The sequence below is a fragment of the Alternaria atra genome (assembly GCF_907166805.1).
Source record: "Alternaria atra isolate CS162 genome assembly, contig: 28, whole genome shotgun sequence".
Lineage (NCBI taxonomy): Eukaryota > Fungi > Ascomycota > Dothideomycetes > Pleosporales > Pleosporaceae > Alternaria > Alternaria atra.
Window position 1 is genome coordinate 1,206,686 of NW_025091326.1, and position 19,786 is coordinate 1,226,471.

Genomic DNA, 19,786 nt, shown 5'->3' on the forward strand with positions numbered 1-19,786 from the left:
TTCTCGCGGGGTATTCTATACTGCCGAGATGTAAAGTGAAGTGCCGGTTTACGAACCGCGATTCGCGATTGCTGTGGTGTTGTAAGGGACATCAGGCGCTCAGGGTTCCTGCCGTTCATGTGAATGGGCCGACGGGTGCCGAGCTCAAAGGCATACTGTCAGCGGCACCACCATGTACGAGCGATAGCAGGCAGCAAGAGAACGCTATGGTATCAGGTGCAATGGGAATATCGCGTATAACGTAGTGTGTGGCGCGCTGTCGATTCGCGCATGAGGTGAAGCGGAAGCTCTTCATGGTTGACATGTGCCTGGCGATAGGGTAGTGGGCTGCGCAATGTACGGATGACGGCGTCGTTTCTAGTAAAACCACTATTTCCGTTGCATAGACGTTGACATTGCGCTACGAAACAAGAAACTCGCGGCTAATTAAAGCGTTGTTTCAACGTCGCCCGGGCCCAGTCAGCGGATATGAGGCTCCTGGCTCCCTGCACACCAACAACGTGTGACGCACTCCGGTGGATCTTCCGCGCCACCAGGAACCCCGTCGGCCACGACGCGACGCCCAAAGATTACCGCCGATCGTAGCAAAATTCCGTGAAGCGTGAAAAGGAAGTCTTGGGGTGAATAACAGAGTCGCCGCGTTATAGGAGAGACCACAAGAGAAGGCACGACCCCGCTAGGACATCCCACTGGGCAGCTGCAGCCCGGGAGAGTGCACTACACCACCACCGCCTTGATATGCGCCCAACCGCGGCCAAACTCCTCCACCCACGCCATTGAACCCTCCCACTCGCTCTACCATGGACGGTACTCGGGGGAGCAATCGCCGTATAAACAGCCTCCAAGCACAGGACCGCCTGCGACGACACAGCTCAGCGAACGCCCGTGGGAAGCGTCCCGTCACGGCCCAAGATGCCTATCTCTATGCTCTCCGTGCAGCATATCTCGCATACCTCCTCCAGCCCCGACAGAAGCGAGTGCAGCATGTCCCTGCTGCGCCCAAGCACGTCCAGCGGTCATCAACCTCCATAAACGACCTCATGAAAGACTTCTCCCTCATACGAGACTCCAAAAGCACGCGCTTTCCCCGCGATTTCATGGCCGCACTCGACAAGCGGATAACAAAGGTGCTGATGGGACAAGAGCGTATGCCTGAGTTCCAGGATGCCACAGTCAAGCGGACATTTGCTGTCTTCTTGAATGCATTCAAGGACCCGTCGTTCAGGAAGAATATGGACAAGGATAGGAGAGTCGAGGATCTGCTCCTGATCTTCTACTCAAACGCCACCAAAGAACTACAAAAGGGGAAGGCGCCAGGCGACGAGGGCTGGAAGCTCATGGTAGATCGACACGTCGCTCTGTTCCTGCGTCTGGTCAGCTCCACTCTCAAGGACCATGATTGGCAGAAAGACCGACCAGAACTTGCGCATCGGCTGGCCACTATGGAGAAGAAGCTACTCGTACATGACCAGGATTTGGCGGCTGAGAACCAGCGCAACGGCGGCCAAGGTGGCACAACAATCGAAGTTGAAGTTCCACGGAGTTACGAAGTCAAGGATATGCCACTCGTCTTAGTAGTGTCGCGCATCTTCGCCGTCGGGTACTCTGATGTGCAGGCCGACATCAACCGATACAAGTCTGTGTGGACTGAAAAGGCTGCTTTGCAGGATCTCAAAACATATCAAGCGCACCTCAGCCTCATGACGAAGAAGACGCTTAACAGTGATGACTTCGATACTGAGGAAGCATATGAGGCATGGAAAAACCAAGAAGTACCAGATCTTTCGCAGATGATACTGGCCATCATTCAATCAAACCCAGAGCTTGCAAAGAGCTCCCCCGGATCTGTGCCGCAATTCAAGCCAAAGGTGTCTTTGGATCCGGGTTATTCAGATGCTTCGAGGCAGGGATCATTGTCTTCCGAGAACGGCTCCTCCTATGTCATTGATCAACCTGTGGACATGAGTGGGCTCAACATCAACGACGACCCAAGTGATAGCTCATCCTATACCTTCATTCCATCAGATCCACGTGCCACTTACCGTGCGATACTGAATGAAGCGCTCACATATGACCTGGCGGACACTGAACTCGAGGCAACCGAAGCCACGAGCGATAATCCGTCCGTCAAGCTGTTGTCGAAGCAGTCAGCTGAACTCTTGAATGAGATAGCTCTCCGATGGAGGATACCCCAATTTTCTCGCCTCGTATTGTTCCTGGACGTTATACGCGACAAGTACATTAACCAAGACATCAGTCTAGACACCCTCGATGCTGCCTTCAACTACGTCAAAGAGCCGCCACCAACGGACAAGAAGTCACACCGAATGAGTCATGTTCCGGTGCAGGAGTCTTTGTTCGATCGAACGAAATGGACGATCCAGGATTATGCTCTCAACCAGCAGATTTTGTCAACGTTGCACGACTGCTTACTGCGAGAACTTTACGAGCTGATGATGCATGTGTACGATACCAAACCGCCTCCACTCGGCCCGGTCATGTATATCCTTGAGACGCACATCTACGACGACCCCACATTCCCTGGCACAGAAGAGGATATGGACCAGTTTACCGAACAATTACGTCAGGGTCTAAGAGAGAAGGCGGGCGATGTGTATCGTGAGCTTCTTGCGAAACACATTCCAGACACCAAGGAAGAGTGGGAGTTTTATCATGTCATTGAGTTAGGTCGTGCTGTGGTCAAGTTGTGTGAGCGGATACAAAAGCGTTATCGTAAGAACCCAGAAGTCATGGGTGCTAGTCCTATGATGTGTCTCGTTGAGAAGATGTTCCCTTCGTACGCTGCAGATGCGCGAGACCTAGTCGCTCGGATTATGGAGGTTGCTCAAAACAAAGGGGAGGATGTACCTGTGCAGGACGGTTTCGACTTGTACAAAGAGCTCGTCGAGATTCGTCGTATACACAGCGACGCTCTACCAAACAAGAAGTTTGCCTTTAGTATCGAAGACCAGCTACAGGACTTTGTGTGGAGATGGATTCAGATGACAGACCAAAATCTGATTGGGTGGGTTGACAACGCTTTCAAGGCAGACCAGTTCCAGATTGAGTCGCAAAACCCCATCCCCTCAGATGATGAGCGCCACAGTGTCTCTGTTGTGGACGTCTTCCGGTCTTTCAACCAGAGCATCGAGCAGATCGTCTCCTTGAACTGGGACAACGATGTTCAATACGCCAAATTCATGACCGCAATATCAAAGTCGATCGGTATCGCACTCGCAAGATACTGTGAACTTGTGGAACAGAAGTTTGCTAAGGAGATGGATCGACTGACACCGGAGCAAGAAGCTGCCGCTCATCAGACTAAGTCAGAAAAGTGGTTGTCAACCGTGAAGGACTTTTATAGCCAGAAGGAGAAGGTCGAGCCCTTTCAATTCTACCCCGAGGTAAGTCGCCAACCAAATGACGCGTTCAATGCTTACGTATATAGTCACTTGTCAAACTTAACAACATTGAGTATGCGATGCAGCAACTAGACAAGCTCGAGCGCGAGATTGGCGTCGATGCCTGCGCTGAGGTCATTCAGAAGCACTCACCACCTCCGACGCAACGCGTTCGTAACAACAACTTCGTCTTCACCATTAAGATTATTGAGGCTGAAGACTTGAAAGCATGCGACATGAATGGACTAAGCGATCCATATGTTGTACTTGGTGATGAGTACCAGAAGCGTTTGGCAAAGACTCGCGTCATCTACCGCAACTTGAACCCACGTTGGGATGAGACGATTGACATCACGACTAATGGTCCGCTTAACGTTGTTGCGACAATATGGGACTGGGACGCCATGGGCGACCATGACTGCGTCGGTCGAACGTCTCTCAAGCTCGATCCATCGCATTTCCGGGACTACATGCCCCGGGAATACTGGCTTGACCTGGATACCCAAGGTCGTCTGTTGCTACGTGTGAGTATGGAAGGAGAGCGAGATGACATTCAATTCTACTTCGGCAAGTCGTTCAGAACACTTAAGAGGACTGAGCGTGACATGACACGGAAAATTACGGACAAGGTAGGCGAATACTGCCGTTCACATCATGCGACTTGAGCTAACAAAGGCAGCTTTCATCGTTCATCGGTTACAAACTTTCTCGTCGGTCACTTGATGCTCTGCTAAACAAGGGCGTAGCATCAAAGGTAACGAACTACCTGGGCAACTTCAGAACCGCCCGACCCATGTCGGTCATCCAGGCCCAAGGTCCCACCCAGCAGGACGTCACACAAGCTCTTGGCCCATTGTTCGTGTACTTCGATGAGAACTTTGCTATCATGAAGCAGACACTAACAGATGCTGCCATGATCATGGTCATGACAAGACTCTGGAAAGAAGCGCTGGCGACCATCGAGTCACTACTCGTGCCTCCTCTCTCTGACAAGCTTTCGCAGCAGCGTCCGTTGACGCAACAAGAGCTCGACATTGTCTTCAAATGGCTGAAGATGCTGTTCGACTTCTTCCATGCTGTAGATGAGGACGGTAACGTTGAAGGTGTACCGATGGACGTTCTCAAGTCACCAAAGTACCATGAGCTTCAGAACCTCAACTTCTTCTACTTCGAACCCACCGAGGATCTGATACGCACATCTGAATCGATGGCCGCTGCCAGTGCAAGACGACAGCAAGAACAGTCGCAACGCCTCAATCGCATGTCGGCACCGCCTGCTATGGGCCACCAGTTCGGTGGTGCCGCAGGACTCGTTGGAATGCCGACTAGGAAACACAAAACCATCATGTTATCGCGAAACCTAGGTACGATGAAGAAAGCTAAGGAGGAGAAGAGAAAGGAAGCGCAGGCTGAGCCTAATGACGACATGATCTTGAGAATACTGAGAATGAGGCCTGAGGCGGAGCGGTACCTGAAGGACAGAAGCAGGCAAAAGGTATGTATCGCCGTGTTATCCTACAAAGTCGAAGTCACTAACGAACAACAGGAACGCCTTGCTGCTGCGCAGGCCGCAGAAATGATTGTTCGGCAGAGTCTCAACGCTGGTGGTGGTCGCATGACAGGCGGTATGGGTCCACGCCGATAAAGAAAGCCCATTCCTCCGGCCATATGTCACTGTTTTGGCGTTTGTTTCTCCTTTCTGATACCTCTGCATCATTGTGCGTTGTTCGGGCGTTGGGTGGCATACTTAGCTAATGTATTATTGGTGGCATCCGGGCTTCATGTTATGTGTGTGGAACGGACAGCGAGGCGTCTATACGTGCTTTTTCAGATATGGGATGATATGAAGTAGGATAGCTAGCTAGATGATATCCATGGTGTTTTATGTAGGCAGGTGTGCCGTCCGTCGATGTGGGTCTTGTCTGTGTGCTAACGGAAGCGACGCCTGCCCTTCCGAGCCGGCGTCGATTGCGATAAGGATCGGTGGACCATTGGTCTCCACGACTTTGACCCATAAATGACGAGTCACTTACAAATTCCGGATTTAGAAGATACACCATACACAAAGACGGTCTTCTAGTTTTCCCGCCCGAGCCTCGCTGGACCTATCTTGATAGCTTTGGTTAGGTACCTGGAATGGAAAGGATAGTCTCCAACGAAAGAACATGGCAGTGCCCGCTGAAGAGCGCAAAAAGGCTCCACGGGATATTTTGTGGAACGTAGTAGCCGTATCGTAAGCGCAAAAACATACCGCAAATGTTGTCGATTCATTCTTACAGGGTGCACCCTTTCTGGGTCGACTCGAAAGCAAAGCGGGTCTACGGAACGGGAAGAAGGATCGAAGTGCGCGAAGGAGCATCTAGGCTTCTGACTCTTGTGAGCATGCTCAGGATTGCTCCTGGATGTCAGTTGTGGGATACATGCATGTGGGTACGTCACCATCCTCAATCGAATGTCAGATGTCGCCTGAACACACTTTCTTCTCCATATACATATAAGTCCGCTATGTAGCCTATCAATGCGTCCCCTTGCATCATCTTCTCGGTGTACGTTCACATATCCCTATTAAGGGATGCGCCTCTTCGCCTTCACTTCACCGTTTGCGCACATTAAGGTGACCCCACTTTGACGATTATTGAACTTGTCATCTCCGTTGCGACTTTCCATCTTCTCTCCTGACCTTCAATATTCATATATAGATCAACGTCAACAACACGTGTATACGCGAAATCACGATGTCGAACTCTCGCGTACCTTGTAGCATCCGCTCCGTAGTCTCTGAGAATCGGATCGGTTAAGAGATGGTGTCGCTAGAAGTAGGATATAGCGACGACACCGAGGTGCTTGAAGTGCGTCTGAGACAGCTGCGCAACACGTCGGACTACTTCCATGACCAGTAAGTTCCGTCCTTTCACCTTCCAATACCTTAGTGTGGAAGCATCCAGCACACTGTTACACATCTCGCACCGAATGAAAATATACTGACGTGTTTAGTCTGCATGGGACCTCAGAGCACTTCGTCGTTCCCAATAGTTCGCCTCGCCTCTTTCGCATCTACATCGATTTTATGAAGACTAGTCACCTTCACCATCCCGACTCAGATGAGACCACAGATCGGCGGTTTTCCTTCGGCACCCTCATCGACATCTTCGAATTTGCAAAAGATTACGAGATCGATACGCTGCGAAATGCGGCTCTAGATGAGTTCTTCCTCCGCATTATCGACAATCCCGATCGCCTCCCGTATAAATACATCCATGACATATATAAAGCCACTAGCTCAAACTCTTCGCTGCGAAGTCTTATTGTCGACGTCATTGTAAATATTGGGACGAAGCAGGAAACGAAAAACTGGAAGGACGACCTGCCGAAAGAATTCATGATGGACTGCTTAATTGCCGCAAACGAGGATGAAATTGTGCCTTTCTCGGGAGATCGGTCTGAGGACGACGTACTTGACTGGCTCGAAGACATGAAAAGAAAGCTGTGCGATTTGTTCCATGTCCACGATTTCGAGCCGGAGTCTGATAGGACGACTAATCAGGGGCGGCCGTCTTCTCGAATGAGACCTTTCACGAAGACTAGCCGCTCGCAGAGGGGAAAGAGGGCGAGAAGGAGAAAGGAGACGGAAGTATCTGATGAGCGATCAGATGAAGAGGGGGGAATAGATCCTGAACGGCAGAAGTGGGCGGAGGAGGAGGCGGCTGAGAGGATGAAGTATCTAATGGAGCCGATGTCTGCCAGAGTGAGGTATTAGATGTCTGTCTATTTTCTATCCACCCACTGAATACCTCCAGCCTGTACTATTATACTTGGAAAGCGACTTCATTACCTGATTTATACCCCAACTCACTTGTAATCACGACACTACGTCCCTGCCCTTATTAGTTTGTTACTCCAAGCTTTAGGTATGTTTTGAACAAGCTTTCTGTCAGAGCTCTTTTGTGAACGCTTGATTATTATTATATACTTGAACCTCTTTTTCGTAGGTCTTCAGGGTTAGGTATAGCCTCTTCACTACATATTATACCGTGTACTCTTACAGCGTGTGTGATCTGTCCAGACGCCAACTTCAGTTACTCACTACAAAACCTTTGCGCGATGACCTTTTGTTGTGCGCGTACACAAGGCAACTAATAGGGAATTCAATGCAAACCATTAGTGGATAGCGGTGTCTTTCTTATCAGAGCCACAGCACTTAAGTATAAGAATGCCGTTGATCTCTCTCCTTTATTCTCCTTCAACTCTTTCACTCGAAAACGAACAGCCCAACCGAACGACGTGCCCATCAGCACAGTCTTTTGCTAACATGAACTCTTTCCTTGCCACTATATGCCTTCTGGTATACATTGTAAGTAGTTTCCTGTTCCTCCTAACCACCCTTTAACACCCTTGACTAAATGAACCAACAGACCATGATCGACGCCGTTGCCATCCCGAAGATGACGGCCTCTTCGTGAGCAGCGCCGCCCGAATGCCCGTCGATGGCATGTGCATCGTCAACAATTACATTTACCTGAAAGACCTCGATCGTGCGAACTGCTGTGTGGATGGTGGTGCGGGGACGTGTGACCGCGCAGCTTGCTCGTTTAGATGGGGTAACTTCTTATGCAACAAGGTATGTTCTAGTCGTCTAAACCAGAAAGAGCTTTTCTAATAACGCTTTCAGACAAATGGCCAATTCTGTGCTTCCTGCGGAGATATCGTAACGGACATGAAATACATCACGGACCACTGTGACCACGCAGCGACTGACACCGCTGGTAGCGCAAGGGACTTTGATACGCATTTCGTTGGCCCAAGCGGTACGCACGATTGCTAGAGCGTTGTTCTGTTGTTTTTCTGGGTAGCTTTAGAAGCGACCATATCGACCTGTAATTGAGTCATTTTTCTTCTATAACGGTCAATAAAAGAAACGAAAGTTTAACCACTTGTGAAAATGAATTTACGCCATACCCACATAACCCTCTCTTATCATCATTGCCCTCCTGAAATTTCCTACTTCGCTTGAATCACCCATAAGTCACCACCGGCCCACCAGGCAACTGCTCAAGCCACCCATCAACCGGTTCCTTCACAGCTTGTGGCACCCCACACTTTGTCGATACATCAGCACTCTGAGTCTTCAACCCCGTACAGGTATTCTGAAAGCAGCGTTGATCCATAGCTTTCTGCAGCGCGCCGTCTTTCCAACCAAAGACATAATCGCCATGTTGACCGTAACCAGTCCTATCGTATTGTTAGCAGTGTTTGCTTTACTCTATAGTTGCTACCGGTTACTCACGCGTCGCCCATACTGTATACAAAAGGCTGTGACCCGTCTTCAGGCCAGAGGGCCGCGTCATTGAAAGGTGTGGTATCCCACATGACTTCGTACATGAGTTGAGGCATGTGTACGGGGTGTGTCGCTGGGCAGGGACCATTGGATTCGAAAGACCCGGATGTTGGGTATGCGACGTGGTCTTTGTGATTAGGAGAATCGAGGTTCTTTCCGTCCCAGCATCTATATACAATATTAGCATTACAAAAAGATTGGACAGAAGGAGTGAACGAACGTTGGAAACGTGATAGTCGTTCTGATTCCACCTCCACACATCTTTGGTGGCAATCCCGCAGTATCAAACTCCCCAATACATGGCGCGCCACCGAAGGGATCTTGTTCTTTGTTCGTGAAGCACCGATGGCAAAGCTGCTTCTGTTGTCCCTCTTTGACTCTCAATCCTGGATCACCAACCAGCATCCTGAAGCCTTTGGGGAAAGCGGTAACGGTACTCTTTCCATCGTACGGCGGGATATAGTATACGGTAACACCTTCTCTACCTTGAAGACCCAAGTTGACCATCTGCGGGACACGTTGAAAGGTACCGTTGCGCGCTTTGAAGTAGAGGTTTGCAGTCCAGTAATTTGAGAAGTCTTCAGCGAAATCACAAGTCGTGCAAGTGGCTTCTGTGCTAGGATCGAGATCGAGTGGTGGCATGGAGACGTTGAATGCGTTTCCACCGACAATCTGGTCTAGATGTTGATGTACACAGTCAGTATACGTATTGCATAGAGCTCGCATGTGGATGCTACCTACGCATGTGTGCTGAGGGTGCGATGCCGGGCTGGACGAGTGGATCTATACGATCGTAGACTAACTGTGAGCACTGAAAGCGCAACATTGCGGCTGTTGCAAACTGTCGTGCCTTGAGGTCACGAGAGGGCGAAGCCGCGGCATCGTTGAAGAAATGGGTAAGCGCGAGCGCAAGCGAGGACCAATACATGTTGACGATCAGGTGCCCTGAAGGACTCGAAAATATGTGGATGGAAAAAAACGTGAAATGCAGGTGTTGAAGCTCAGGGGAAGTACTCTTGTAGTAAAGGCGTATAGTAATATATAAGTGTGACGTCCGTAGCAAGGTCTCCACATGGAACTCACCCCACATCATCTTTACGGTTCACCGTATCGGGTAGTTCTATCGAAGGATCATTGCCTGTAGAAGGTTCCAAACTCAACTGCCGTACATGAGTATGTTGATTGCTTGTATACAATATGTGGATTGACCAATCAGATCCTGGCAAGCATCCTGGGCGGATACCCGATAGAGCGAGTACCAAGCAAGGGTGAAAAGAGATACAACCAATAGAATGCTGAGCTCTCTCGAACCATTGGAGTAAAGTGTGGGATACTTGGGGTCTAGGAGGTTATATCCATAATTTGCTGCCACGCTGTAGTGGCCCATGGTTCCCCTGGATAGGTGCGAAGCAACACTGGTCTTGCATATTCCAGGACCCACTATCCAGGACCTAGAGCAGCATTATTGTAGTTCGCTCCTGAAATCGCGTATCGACACGATATTTCCCGGTTTTTAAGTAAGTGATGCTATGAATCGAGAAAGCATGGAAACATTAGTAGCTGAGACGAGGTGGTGATAATAAGCAACATCAGCTAGCCTAGGATGATAATTGGGTATTGAATTGACAAAGAGAATTCCATTCCGGTTGTATGTACATATCAGTTGAGTCTGCATACAATTTACCAGCCCTCACCGGGCTTCCTTGCCTGTACACAGTTAGCGATAATCCTCAACTTCTGATCATAAACTCACCAGCAATGCACCTTTCCCGCCCAGCTCGGCCTCCAAACCATCTGGGTATGTCTTGGGAGCACTGAGCTTGTCGGGGTAGATGGTACCAACAGCTGCGCAGAGTCCGAAGACAGTCGCAATGAATGTGCCCATCAGGACGAAGCCCCATTGGGGGGAGAAGTGGTTGTAGTCGTGCAGGGCTAGGACTCCGAGAATATCGTTATCCTCGTGGCAGGGCTCGCCATAGTTGCGGCGCTCCTGCTTGTCCCAGTAATCGCCATATGGGTCGCGGTTTCCTCGCTTCTCAGCGGGAGGGTTGACGTAGCCGCCATTCTATCACTATCAGTACTGCATCCTTCATTCCTTCCATGTAGTCCGGGAGCGTACTTGGTTCGGGTCAGCGAGCTCAACCGCGCTCTTCTCGGCATCGGTGAGGGCGGTTCGGATTTGTGTGAATTGGGGTCGTGGTCGGGCTACGGCGGGGACGATGGCTCGAGCCAGCGGGCGAGCCGCTACAATGCGCCTGGGAAGCATGCTGAAGTCCAGTGAGTATCTCGACGATATGCGTATTCAGTGTCTCCGTACGTTGTGGCGCAATGGCGGGGGTTAGATGGATTACAGTGTTGGTGTGTCGTCCGCGATGAGCTCAGTTACGGCACCCCGGTAATGCTTGGCGAATAAGTGGGTCTAACTGCTCTGCGTACTACCACAATCCGTCATGGACGTAACACGAAAGGCGTCTACGCGACTTAACAGCTAGACGCCTGCCTGAGAGAATTTGCGGAGACTTTAGACAGCGACAATCACAGTATTCAGAGGCACAGAAATTACTATCTTGCCGTCGTTCACGTCAAAGGGATGGCATGCGCGCCCGTGCCGGTATTTAGCGTGATCCCTACCAAACATTATCGCCGGCTCTGTTTTTAACATCTCACGACTTCGACATAACACCGCATCATCCCAACGCGAACCTTAATTTGAAATCTGACCCCTTCACCGTCATCAGCACGTGCCAGACTATCTTGCGATCCCGAATCTGAGCTGATATATGTCGATTTGGCCGCGCGCCGGGTGGTCTCCAGGCTCCCCAGGCCGCCTCTCTCGCCCTTCCTGAATGGAAGAAGTTACCGCCGCGGATCGCGACATCGACTCCATCCCACCACGCAACTCGACCGACGCACACAACGCATCCGATATCCCACACAATGGACAAGTCATCGACAATGATAGCGCAACTGTGATCAAGGAGGAAGAGCAGTCGGCACCTGTAAATGGCCATGATGGTGGCGTCATTGAGCGACCGGCAAAGCGGCGGAAACTCGAAGACACCACACCGCGTCGCTCAGCATCACGCGCCACATCGCCGCCCTGGAAGTCCTTCGTCGCTAATGGACCGACGACTGTGTTCGAGAATGGTGTTAGGAAATCGTCACGCGTAAACAAGGACACGGCACCACCTACGCCAGAGCCTGTAAAGAGAAACTCACGACCGGCCAGTAAGACGACGCAGACGAATGGCACCCCTAAGAATGGTGTAAAGCGGGAGTCGCGCAATGGTTCAGGGCCCATGTCTGTCCCGAAAGGGAGGACGCCATCCACCATCACCAAGAAGGCCTCTGCACAATCACTGGTAACGCCTGCGCGCAAATCTGAGCGTCAGAAAAAGTCTTCAGGACTTGCGACAACATCGCCAGTTGCATCGCCAGCATTGCAAAATGGGTCGCCCGAGGGTACGCGCAAGCGAGTCGGACGCTCTCGGAGGGGCGCCCAGGCACCTACTGACCAACTAGGTGATGAGCCCATGGACGACGCCAAAACGAACGGACACGACCCCTATGCCGGCCTATATGGATCGCCCGACGACTCAAACCCATCAATGCCTGCCCCTCGTCTTCGCCTGCGACTACGAAAGCCCGATCCTCCGAACCGCCATCCCGCCCATGCCCCACCCAAGTCCCAGTATGCATCGCTCGAAGAGTGGCTAGGGCAGGACGATCCGCTGGACGGCGAGGAGGCGCTTCGAATAACACAAGAGAAGGCTGAGGAGGAAGCCGAGCGCCGGTTACAGATCGTCGAAGCTGCTGAGCATGGAGTTTTGAGCCAAGCACGATGCAGTGTGTATGCACCCGAAGCAGCCCCAGAACCACCGCCACAGTACGGTCATTGGGACCATGTGGTTGCGCATGCTCTGCACTTTGGCAAGCTACTGAAGGAAGAAAAGGTGGCGCATCGGCGGACGGCTAAGATCCTGGCTAGAGAGGCATATGACTTCTGGAAGAACAAGTTCAAGCGCAAGAGTCAAGATGAAATTGAACAGGAAGAAACTGAGCGACAGGTGACGAGATACAAGCAACTTGTGAAAGATGTCAAGGACGCGTGGGGCTTGGTCAAGGTTGAGATCGACAAGGAGCGTGTCGCCAAATATGAAGAGGAGCAGTTGCAGCTCGGGCACAAGGCTATGGATGACATGTTCAATCAGGCGCAAGAGATTCTGGGGGGTCGTAACGCTGGCGACGGCGCATCTTCCCTGATCAGCGAGGACCGTGACTTCGATGAAATGGAATCTGAAAGTGGGGTGTCGAACGCCTTGGAACAGCAGCACGACGACGATATAATGTCTTCCAGCTCCGACAGCGAACAAGAAAACGAGCAGGACGAAGATGCGAACCTAACGGCCGAACAACTACGCGAGAAATACGGGCAACTTCCTGATCTTCCAGAAAGTAGCTCCGAGGCCGAGGCGAACTCAGAGGACGATGAGGAGGCGATGGTGGAAGAGGCCGATATTGAAGAAGGTACTCCTGCGCCGACGCCTGATCCTGATCTCGAAGTTGAAGATAAGAGCGAACTTCCGGAAACCCCATTTTCACATACCAACGGCTTCCACGACCACGACGAAGATGCCGACAAGAAGAAGCCAGGTTACATTGACCCTGCTACTATTGAGCTTGATCAAGTTGACGATGCTTTGCTGGATTCCGACGACGATGACAAAGGCTCAGAATCCGGTAGCGAAGCCTGGTCGAGCAACGAAGGTTCGGAAAGTGATGGCGATGGCGAGGAAGCAGGCGAATCGGAAGTAGAAGATGACGATGACGAGAGCGAGGGAGAAGATTTGGGCATGATGGGCTTTTTGGCACCTAAAGATATCAAGAAACTAAAAGAAGCCGCCAATACTGCAATCGACGAGGTCAAAACGGAAGATCCCACCCCTCAACCAGGGCAGCCGAACGGACATGCTTTGTCGCCCATGGAAGTCACCGAGGAGAAGCCTCATCTGAATGGTCATGATTCCGTCGCCGAGGTAGATGAACCAAACGTCAACGGGAACACTGTAACAGAGCCTGCTCCTTCTGTCGAGGTGGCTGAATCAACTCCAATGGAAGACACAGTGCAGTCCAAGAGTGTTTCCCGATCTCAGCATACGTCTTCCCCACCAAGGACTGAAGTCCCATCGCTGCTGCGCGGCACTCTTCGAGAATACCAGCACGACGGGCTGGACTGGCTGGCGAACCTTTACGAGTCTGAGACCAACGGAATCCTAGCCGATGAAATGGGACTGGGTAAAACTATACAGACCATTTCGCTCCTCGCATATCTTGCTGTTCGTCGCGAGATATGGGGGCCGCATTTAGTCGTAGTACCCACCAGTGTCATGCTCAACTGGGAAATGGAGTTCAAGAAGTTCCTGCCAGGCTTCAAGATTCTGACTTACTATGGCGACATCAACGAGCGAAAGCGAAAGCGCTTAGGCTGGCGCAACACTGGAAAGGACATGTACAATGTTGTCATTACCTCCTACCAGCTCATCCTCCAGGATGCAGCAGCATTCAAGATGCGGCCCTGGCGTTACCTGGTGCTCGATGAAGCCCACAACATCAAGAACTTCAAATCCCAACGATGGCAAACTATGCTTAACCTTCGGACCGAGCGGCGTCTGTTGTTGACCGGTACGCCTCTGCAAAACAATATCGACGAGCTTTGGTCGTTGCTCTATTTCTTGATGCCAGCAGGTTTCGCTGGAGAGGGTCGCATTGCGGGGCTAGAAGAGTTTACCTTGGCATTGAAGAATCCCACGTCGCAGATTCTCGATCAGGGTCGGCAACAACTCGACGCAGAAGCGCAGAAGGTAGTCAAGCGGCTTCATGAAGTTCTTCGCCCATATCTACTTCGACGACTGAAGTCAGAGGTTGAAAAGCAAATGCCAGGAAAATATGAGCATGTTGTATACTGCAAGCTTTCCAAGCGTCAACGACAGCTTTATGACGGATTCATGGGCCGCGCTTCGACCAAGGAGATCTTGTCCTCCGGAAACTACATGTCGATTATCAATTGCTTAATGTCATTACGAAAAGTCTGCAATCACCCCGACCTGTTCGAAACACGAGCTATTGTAACGTCCATGGCCATGCCCAAGTCAGTTGCTGCTCAGTACGAAATCAAAGACCTCCTCATCAGGAAGCGCTTGCAAGAAGGCATGGAAGACAAGCAAGTGAATCTAGACGCTCTAAATCTAGTATTTGCGCGACGGGAACAGACTCAATTGGGTCATGCTCGACGTACCTACCCTATCCGTGCCACACGACCTCTAGAAGACTTGATCGAGCGCCAAACACGACGCATCAACAAACCGATCGACAAGGGTGCATCCTCATTACAATCGACCATAGCAGCCATGGCCAGGCGAGAACAAGTGGCCGTTCGAGATCATTTGCAAACGTGTCTCAATCTCACTCGTGCTCGTACCCAGTTCATGCCGATATACGGAAAGGACATTGTTGACGCAGTTACGGTTGATTGGCACGACTTCACGTTTGGGGCTATCACAGAAGGGAAGAAGATAGCTAAGCCTCTCTTGTACCGAACGCACCACACTCCGCATCCCACCTATCACGGCTTCGGTCAGGCGCAAATGCAACCGAAACAAGAGGAAGCAATTCATTACGACATCGTTCGCCAACATCATGGTGTTCTCGGGTTCAGATCACCACGTTCTCATCGTGTCTTATCACACTGGCACGATCAACAGATTACACACTTCCACGATATGATTCCGACACTGGAACAGCGCGCTGAGGCCATGGAGCCTCTCATCACCCGCTTCACATGTGTCACACCTGCTGTTGCAGCGGAGGAGCTCGCTCCTCTGACCTTGTCCAGGCGCGGTGTTCAGCTGATCCAATCGTCGGAAGCAGCACACCAGAAAGACCCCTTCCATGCTTCACGCATCAGACAATCCATCGCCTTCCCAGACAAGCGTCTTCTTCAATACGATTGTGGCAAGCTTCAGCGTCTTGCAACGCTCCTACGAGATCTACAAGCTGGTGGTCACCGTGCGCTCATCTTCACTCAGATGACAAAGGTTCTCGACATCCTTGAGCAATTCCTCAACATCCATGGGTACCGCTACCTGCGTCTTGACGGATCTACCAAGATCGAACAGCGCCAGATTCTTACCGATCGTTTCAACACTGACCCTCGCATCTTATGCTTCATCCTGTCATCTCGATCTGGTGGTCTCGGTATCAATCTTACAGGTGCTGACAGCGTCATCTTCTATGATCTTGATTGGAATCCCGCAATGGACAAGCAATGTCAAGATCGAGCTCATCGCATCGGTCAAACGCGCGACGTGCACATCTACAAGTTCGTCAGTGAATACACCATCGAAGCCAACATCCTCCGCAAGTCGAACCAAAAACGTCTTCTCGACGATGTCATCATCCAAAAGGGTGATTTCACCACTGACACTTTCAACAAAGTCACCTGGCGTGACGCACTTGACGAGAACATGGGCATTGACACTACCGACGAAGCAGGCGCGGCTATGGAACGTGTGCTCGGCGAGAAGATTGGACTCTTAGGCGATGCACGTGTCATGGGCACTGTGGAAGACACGGAGGATCGTACTGCAGCTTCCATTGCACAAAAGGAGATTGTGGACGAGATCCAGGAGGACCAAGTCGACTTCAACGAGAGTCTCAACGCCACGAGGGCTGCATCTGAAGCCGCCGCTGCCGCCAAAGCGGACGAAGACCTCGATGTTGACGGTAATGAAAAAGAACGCAGACATGTCGATGAATACATGCTTAGCTTGTACCGGGAAGAATACGGTAAAGAACCGTATCGGCCGCCAACGGACCGGCAAAAGAGGAATCGGAAGGGTCAAGATCCTCATGTGCGGCACCGAAAGAAGAAGTATTAGTAGACGGCTTTTAGATTTTAGCGAGCGAGTCCAAGCAAAAGAAAAATGTATTAATAGTTGTACAATCATATAAAGAGCGAATAACATTTGCATAGTCTGCCGTTTCTCCACGAGAGAAAGAGCAATAAGACAATTGTACAATCGCGCTGAAAAAGTGGGGGGTGTTGTTAGCTGAGTGGGCCCTGTGAAAGCTTTAGGGATACGCTATCAAAACCTACACCAGAGGAATATCAACTCGTTGGATGATCAAAACTGTCACATACGACCATAGGATCTTGAGATCACGGCTTCCCGTTCGCTCAGCCCTAGTTAAGCAAGATACCGGCGGATTAGTAGTCAGGTGGGTGACCACTGGCGAATCCCCGCTGTTGTATGTTTTTGCCTACCTCTTTTTTTTTCGAACCCTGCAAACATGCGTTTGAGAAGACATCGCACAATTAGACTAGCCCCAGGGTCTACTCATTTCTCTTTATAGTATTGGAATCTGTCTATATTTGGACAACAAGGTTAACTAGACGTAGATGTCTCTTCACTACCACTCTCGACCGCCTCCTCCTGACCACCATCGTCTGCATTCATTGTATCATCTTCCTCGTCTCTTTCGAGGTACGGCGGCGGTGCCAATTCCTCGCTCTCGCTCTCACCCTCTCCATCCTTCCCTTCTACCCACACCCTATTCAACTCTGCCTCAATCTCCTCTCTCCTCTTCTTCCACTCCTCTACCTTGGCTAACCTCTCCCTCAACTCTACTAGCTCCTTATCTACACTCGACTTCTCAGACTGCGTGCCTATGCGTTGAAAGTCCCACTCGTCACCATGGTCGCCCATGCCGAGGGTTAATGTGTAGTCGTGATAGCGTTTCAAGGAGGCGCGGGTGGAGATTGTGATTAATGCTAGAGTAGCCGAGTCAGTCCATGTCATGTTGGAGAGAGAGAGATTGGTGGAATAAACATACTTATCCCTTTCGCCTTTGCGCGTTCATAGAGCAGGCCTTCGACATCGCTACTAACTGCACTTGTCCCCTCGTCCACAAACGCATATCGCGGCTCATGATAAAGCAACCTCGCAATACCCATTCTCTGCTTCTCACCGCCGCTAAACACGTCTTTCCATACTTTCTTCGTGTCCCAGCCGCCTTCTCTGTCGGGCAGGTAGCCTAGTTTCGCTTCTTCGAGGACCTGGGAAAGTTCAAAGTCGCGGCGGCCCGCGTCTTTCATGTCGGCATCGGTATGGGGGTAGATGACTTGATCGCGGAGAGTGCCGGTGGAGAGGTAAGGTCGTTGGGGAAGGAACATGATGCCATCTACGCCGATGCTGCGAGGACGGCTAACAAGTCCACGATATGCTGGCCAGAGACCGGCGACGATGCGCGCGACGGCGCTTTTGCCACAGCCATTGGGGCCGGTGATGAGAAGATGTTCGCCGGAATGAACGATAAAAGATAGAGATTCCAAGAGTTCTTCGCCGCCCATGGGGTGTAGGGCTGGGGCGACTATTGGAACATGTTCGAGACGGATACCGTCGAAACCCTTGTGAACAGTGCCTTGGATATCGGAAACGGAATATAATTCAGGTCGCGTGCCAGGTGGGGGGTAATATGCGTCTGCGTGAACACGGTGGAGTGTGCTGATCAAGGTGTAGACGCGTGAAGTGTAGCCAGCGAGTTCAGAGAGGTCCTTGATACTGTACATCATACGGCCACCAGCATCCGCCAGAGACAACATAAGTCGCTTGTTTGTAATAAAGTCCTTCATGCGACTTCGCTCGCGGTGTGACTTCTCACCTCCAGGTAGCTCCGGTGTTCCCCCTACACCACCCCATGCAGGCAAGAAGACGGGGAGCGACGTAACAAGGTATCCGAAAGCCGACCATGAGTACTTGAGCACAAAGTCTTCAAGCATGTTGTACCGGATTTTGAGGCTGTAGATGCCCTCCATCCAGTGTTTGAGGTCCTTGAAGCCACGTTCAAGAAAGTGCTTTTCCATCTCGTCACCACCGTAGAAAGCTACTTCCTCGGCGTTTGCGATGAGTCGAGAGTGCAGGGCGCGGAACTCGCCTTCTCTTCGTCCTTCGACGGCTTTCAGTTTGCCAAAGGGCGGGGAGAGTTTCCGTAGCACCGTCGCTGTGAGGAAGTAATTGCTCAGCAACCCCGTCAACGCTAGTGGTCCCAGAGAACGGTAGAGCTGGTAGTTGAACACACAAAGATCCACAAACGGTTTTCCCAAGCTCGAATACAGCGATGCTGCACTTGCACAAAATAGCGTCAAATCTTGCGTGATATACTGGTCTGCTCCGACGCCTACGCCTCCATCTAGGTTTTGTAGCTTGTAGTAGTTCAAATGGTCGTTCAGGTACAAGTCGTGAATGTACCTTGTGAGCCGTGTCCGAAAGGCGATGGAAACTTTGCTCTGCAGGAACTTGATCATAGCATTCGTGTACGAGGAGAATGTGCCCACACCCAGCCACTTGACTATTCCCCATAAGAATGCTTTGCCGTTGCCTGCGACGAGATCGCGCACGATCTCTCCGTCGAGACGCGCCACCACTAGGGAGAGGTATGTGCGTAGCATGAGAAAGACGCTATGGCTGACCAGCAGACCAGTCTCCTTGCTGTTCCAACGCGGTATCATGATGTTCAGCAGGCTGAGGAACTGGTGTAGGAAAGCCAAGTTGAGGCCCGGCTTAGTTTGCGGCGGCGGCGCTTGCGGGTCGCTCGACGTGGTATCAGCCATGCGGGCTGCGCGTGGAGGCTGGAGGAAGAGTCTACGATGCGCATCGAAGGTGGTTTGCTTGGTGGGATGGATGACCACCTTAGACGTCGAGTCGCGGTAGGGGACGTAGATTGTCCTGGAGCCGTCTTTGTTCTTGAGGCCGGAGTTCCTCCTCAGTAATCGTCGACCCGTCTCTTTCTCTGCGCGCCGGCTCTTGTACCATCTTGTCCCCCCATAGCCTGCACCTATGATGGTGAACAGAAGAGTGATGGTGGATAGCAGCTTCGTGAGCTTAGACGCGCCGCGGACCCGCGACTTGAGGAGCGTAGCATAGTGGTCGTAGAGTGCTAAGAGAGGGTCATGAGGCTGTCGTAAGGTAGACTGAGCGGCCATTGTTGACCG

At 51.3% G+C, this 19,786-nt stretch overlaps 6 protein-coding genes across 6 annotated transcripts; 3 read left to right on the forward strand and 3 right to left on the reverse strand.

Moving 5' to 3' along the window:
• Positions 1-800: 800 nt before the first annotated feature.
• Positions 801-5,046, forward strand: ALTATR162_LOCUS7450 (uncharacterized protein; the record flags this gene model as incomplete). Its single annotated transcript, XM_043315078.1, has 4 exons — positions 801-3,404; positions 3,449-4,030; positions 4,081-4,896; positions 4,948-5,046. 4 exons carry the CDS (start codon positions 801-803, stop codon positions 5,044-5,046), a joined length of 4,101 nt encoding a protein of 1,366 aa, XP_043171013.1.
• A 1,156-nt stretch (positions 5,047-6,202) lies between these two features.
• ALTATR162_LOCUS7451 (uncharacterized protein) lies at positions 6,203-7,158 on the forward strand (the record flags this gene model as incomplete). The annotated part of the gene is made up of 2 exons (XM_043315079.1): positions 6,203-6,297; positions 6,396-7,158. 2 exons carry the CDS (start codon positions 6,203-6,205, stop codon positions 7,156-7,158), a joined length of 858 nt encoding a protein of 285 aa, XP_043171014.1.
• A 1,255-nt stretch (positions 7,159-8,413) lies between these two features.
• ALTATR162_LOCUS7452 (uncharacterized protein) lies at positions 8,414-9,664 on the reverse strand (the record flags this gene model as incomplete). Its single annotated transcript, XM_043315080.1, has 4 exons — positions 8,414-8,630; positions 8,686-8,904; positions 8,957-9,413; positions 9,478-9,664. The coding sequence occupies 4 exons, from the start codon at positions 9,662-9,664 to the stop codon at positions 8,414-8,416; spliced, it is 1,080 nt and encodes a 359-aa protein (XP_043171015.1).
• A 752-nt stretch (positions 9,665-10,416) lies between these two features.
• Positions 10,417-11,002, reverse strand: ALTATR162_LOCUS7453 (uncharacterized protein; the record flags this gene model as incomplete). Its single annotated transcript, XM_043315081.1, has 3 exons — positions 10,417-10,443; positions 10,490-10,801; positions 10,856-11,002. 3 exons carry the CDS (start codon positions 11,000-11,002, stop codon positions 10,417-10,419), a joined length of 486 nt encoding a protein of 161 aa, XP_043171016.1.
• Positions 11,003-11,582: 580 nt separating this feature from the next.
• ALTATR162_LOCUS7454 (uncharacterized protein) lies at positions 11,583-16,673 on the forward strand (the record flags this gene model as incomplete). The annotated part of the gene is made up of 1 exon (XM_043315082.1): positions 11,583-16,673. The coding sequence occupies one exon, from the start codon at positions 11,583-11,585 to the stop codon at positions 16,671-16,673; it is 5,091 nt and encodes a 1,696-aa protein (XP_043171017.1).
• A 507-nt stretch (positions 16,674-17,180) lies between these two features.
• ALTATR162_LOCUS7455 (uncharacterized protein) lies at positions 17,181-19,777 on the reverse strand (the record flags this gene model as incomplete). The annotated part of the gene is made up of 2 exons (XM_043315083.1): positions 17,181-17,566; positions 17,629-19,777. The coding sequence occupies 2 exons, from the start codon at positions 19,775-19,777 to the stop codon at positions 17,181-17,183; spliced, it is 2,535 nt and encodes an 844-aa protein (XP_043171018.1).
• Positions 19,778-19,786: the final 9 nt, after the last annotated feature.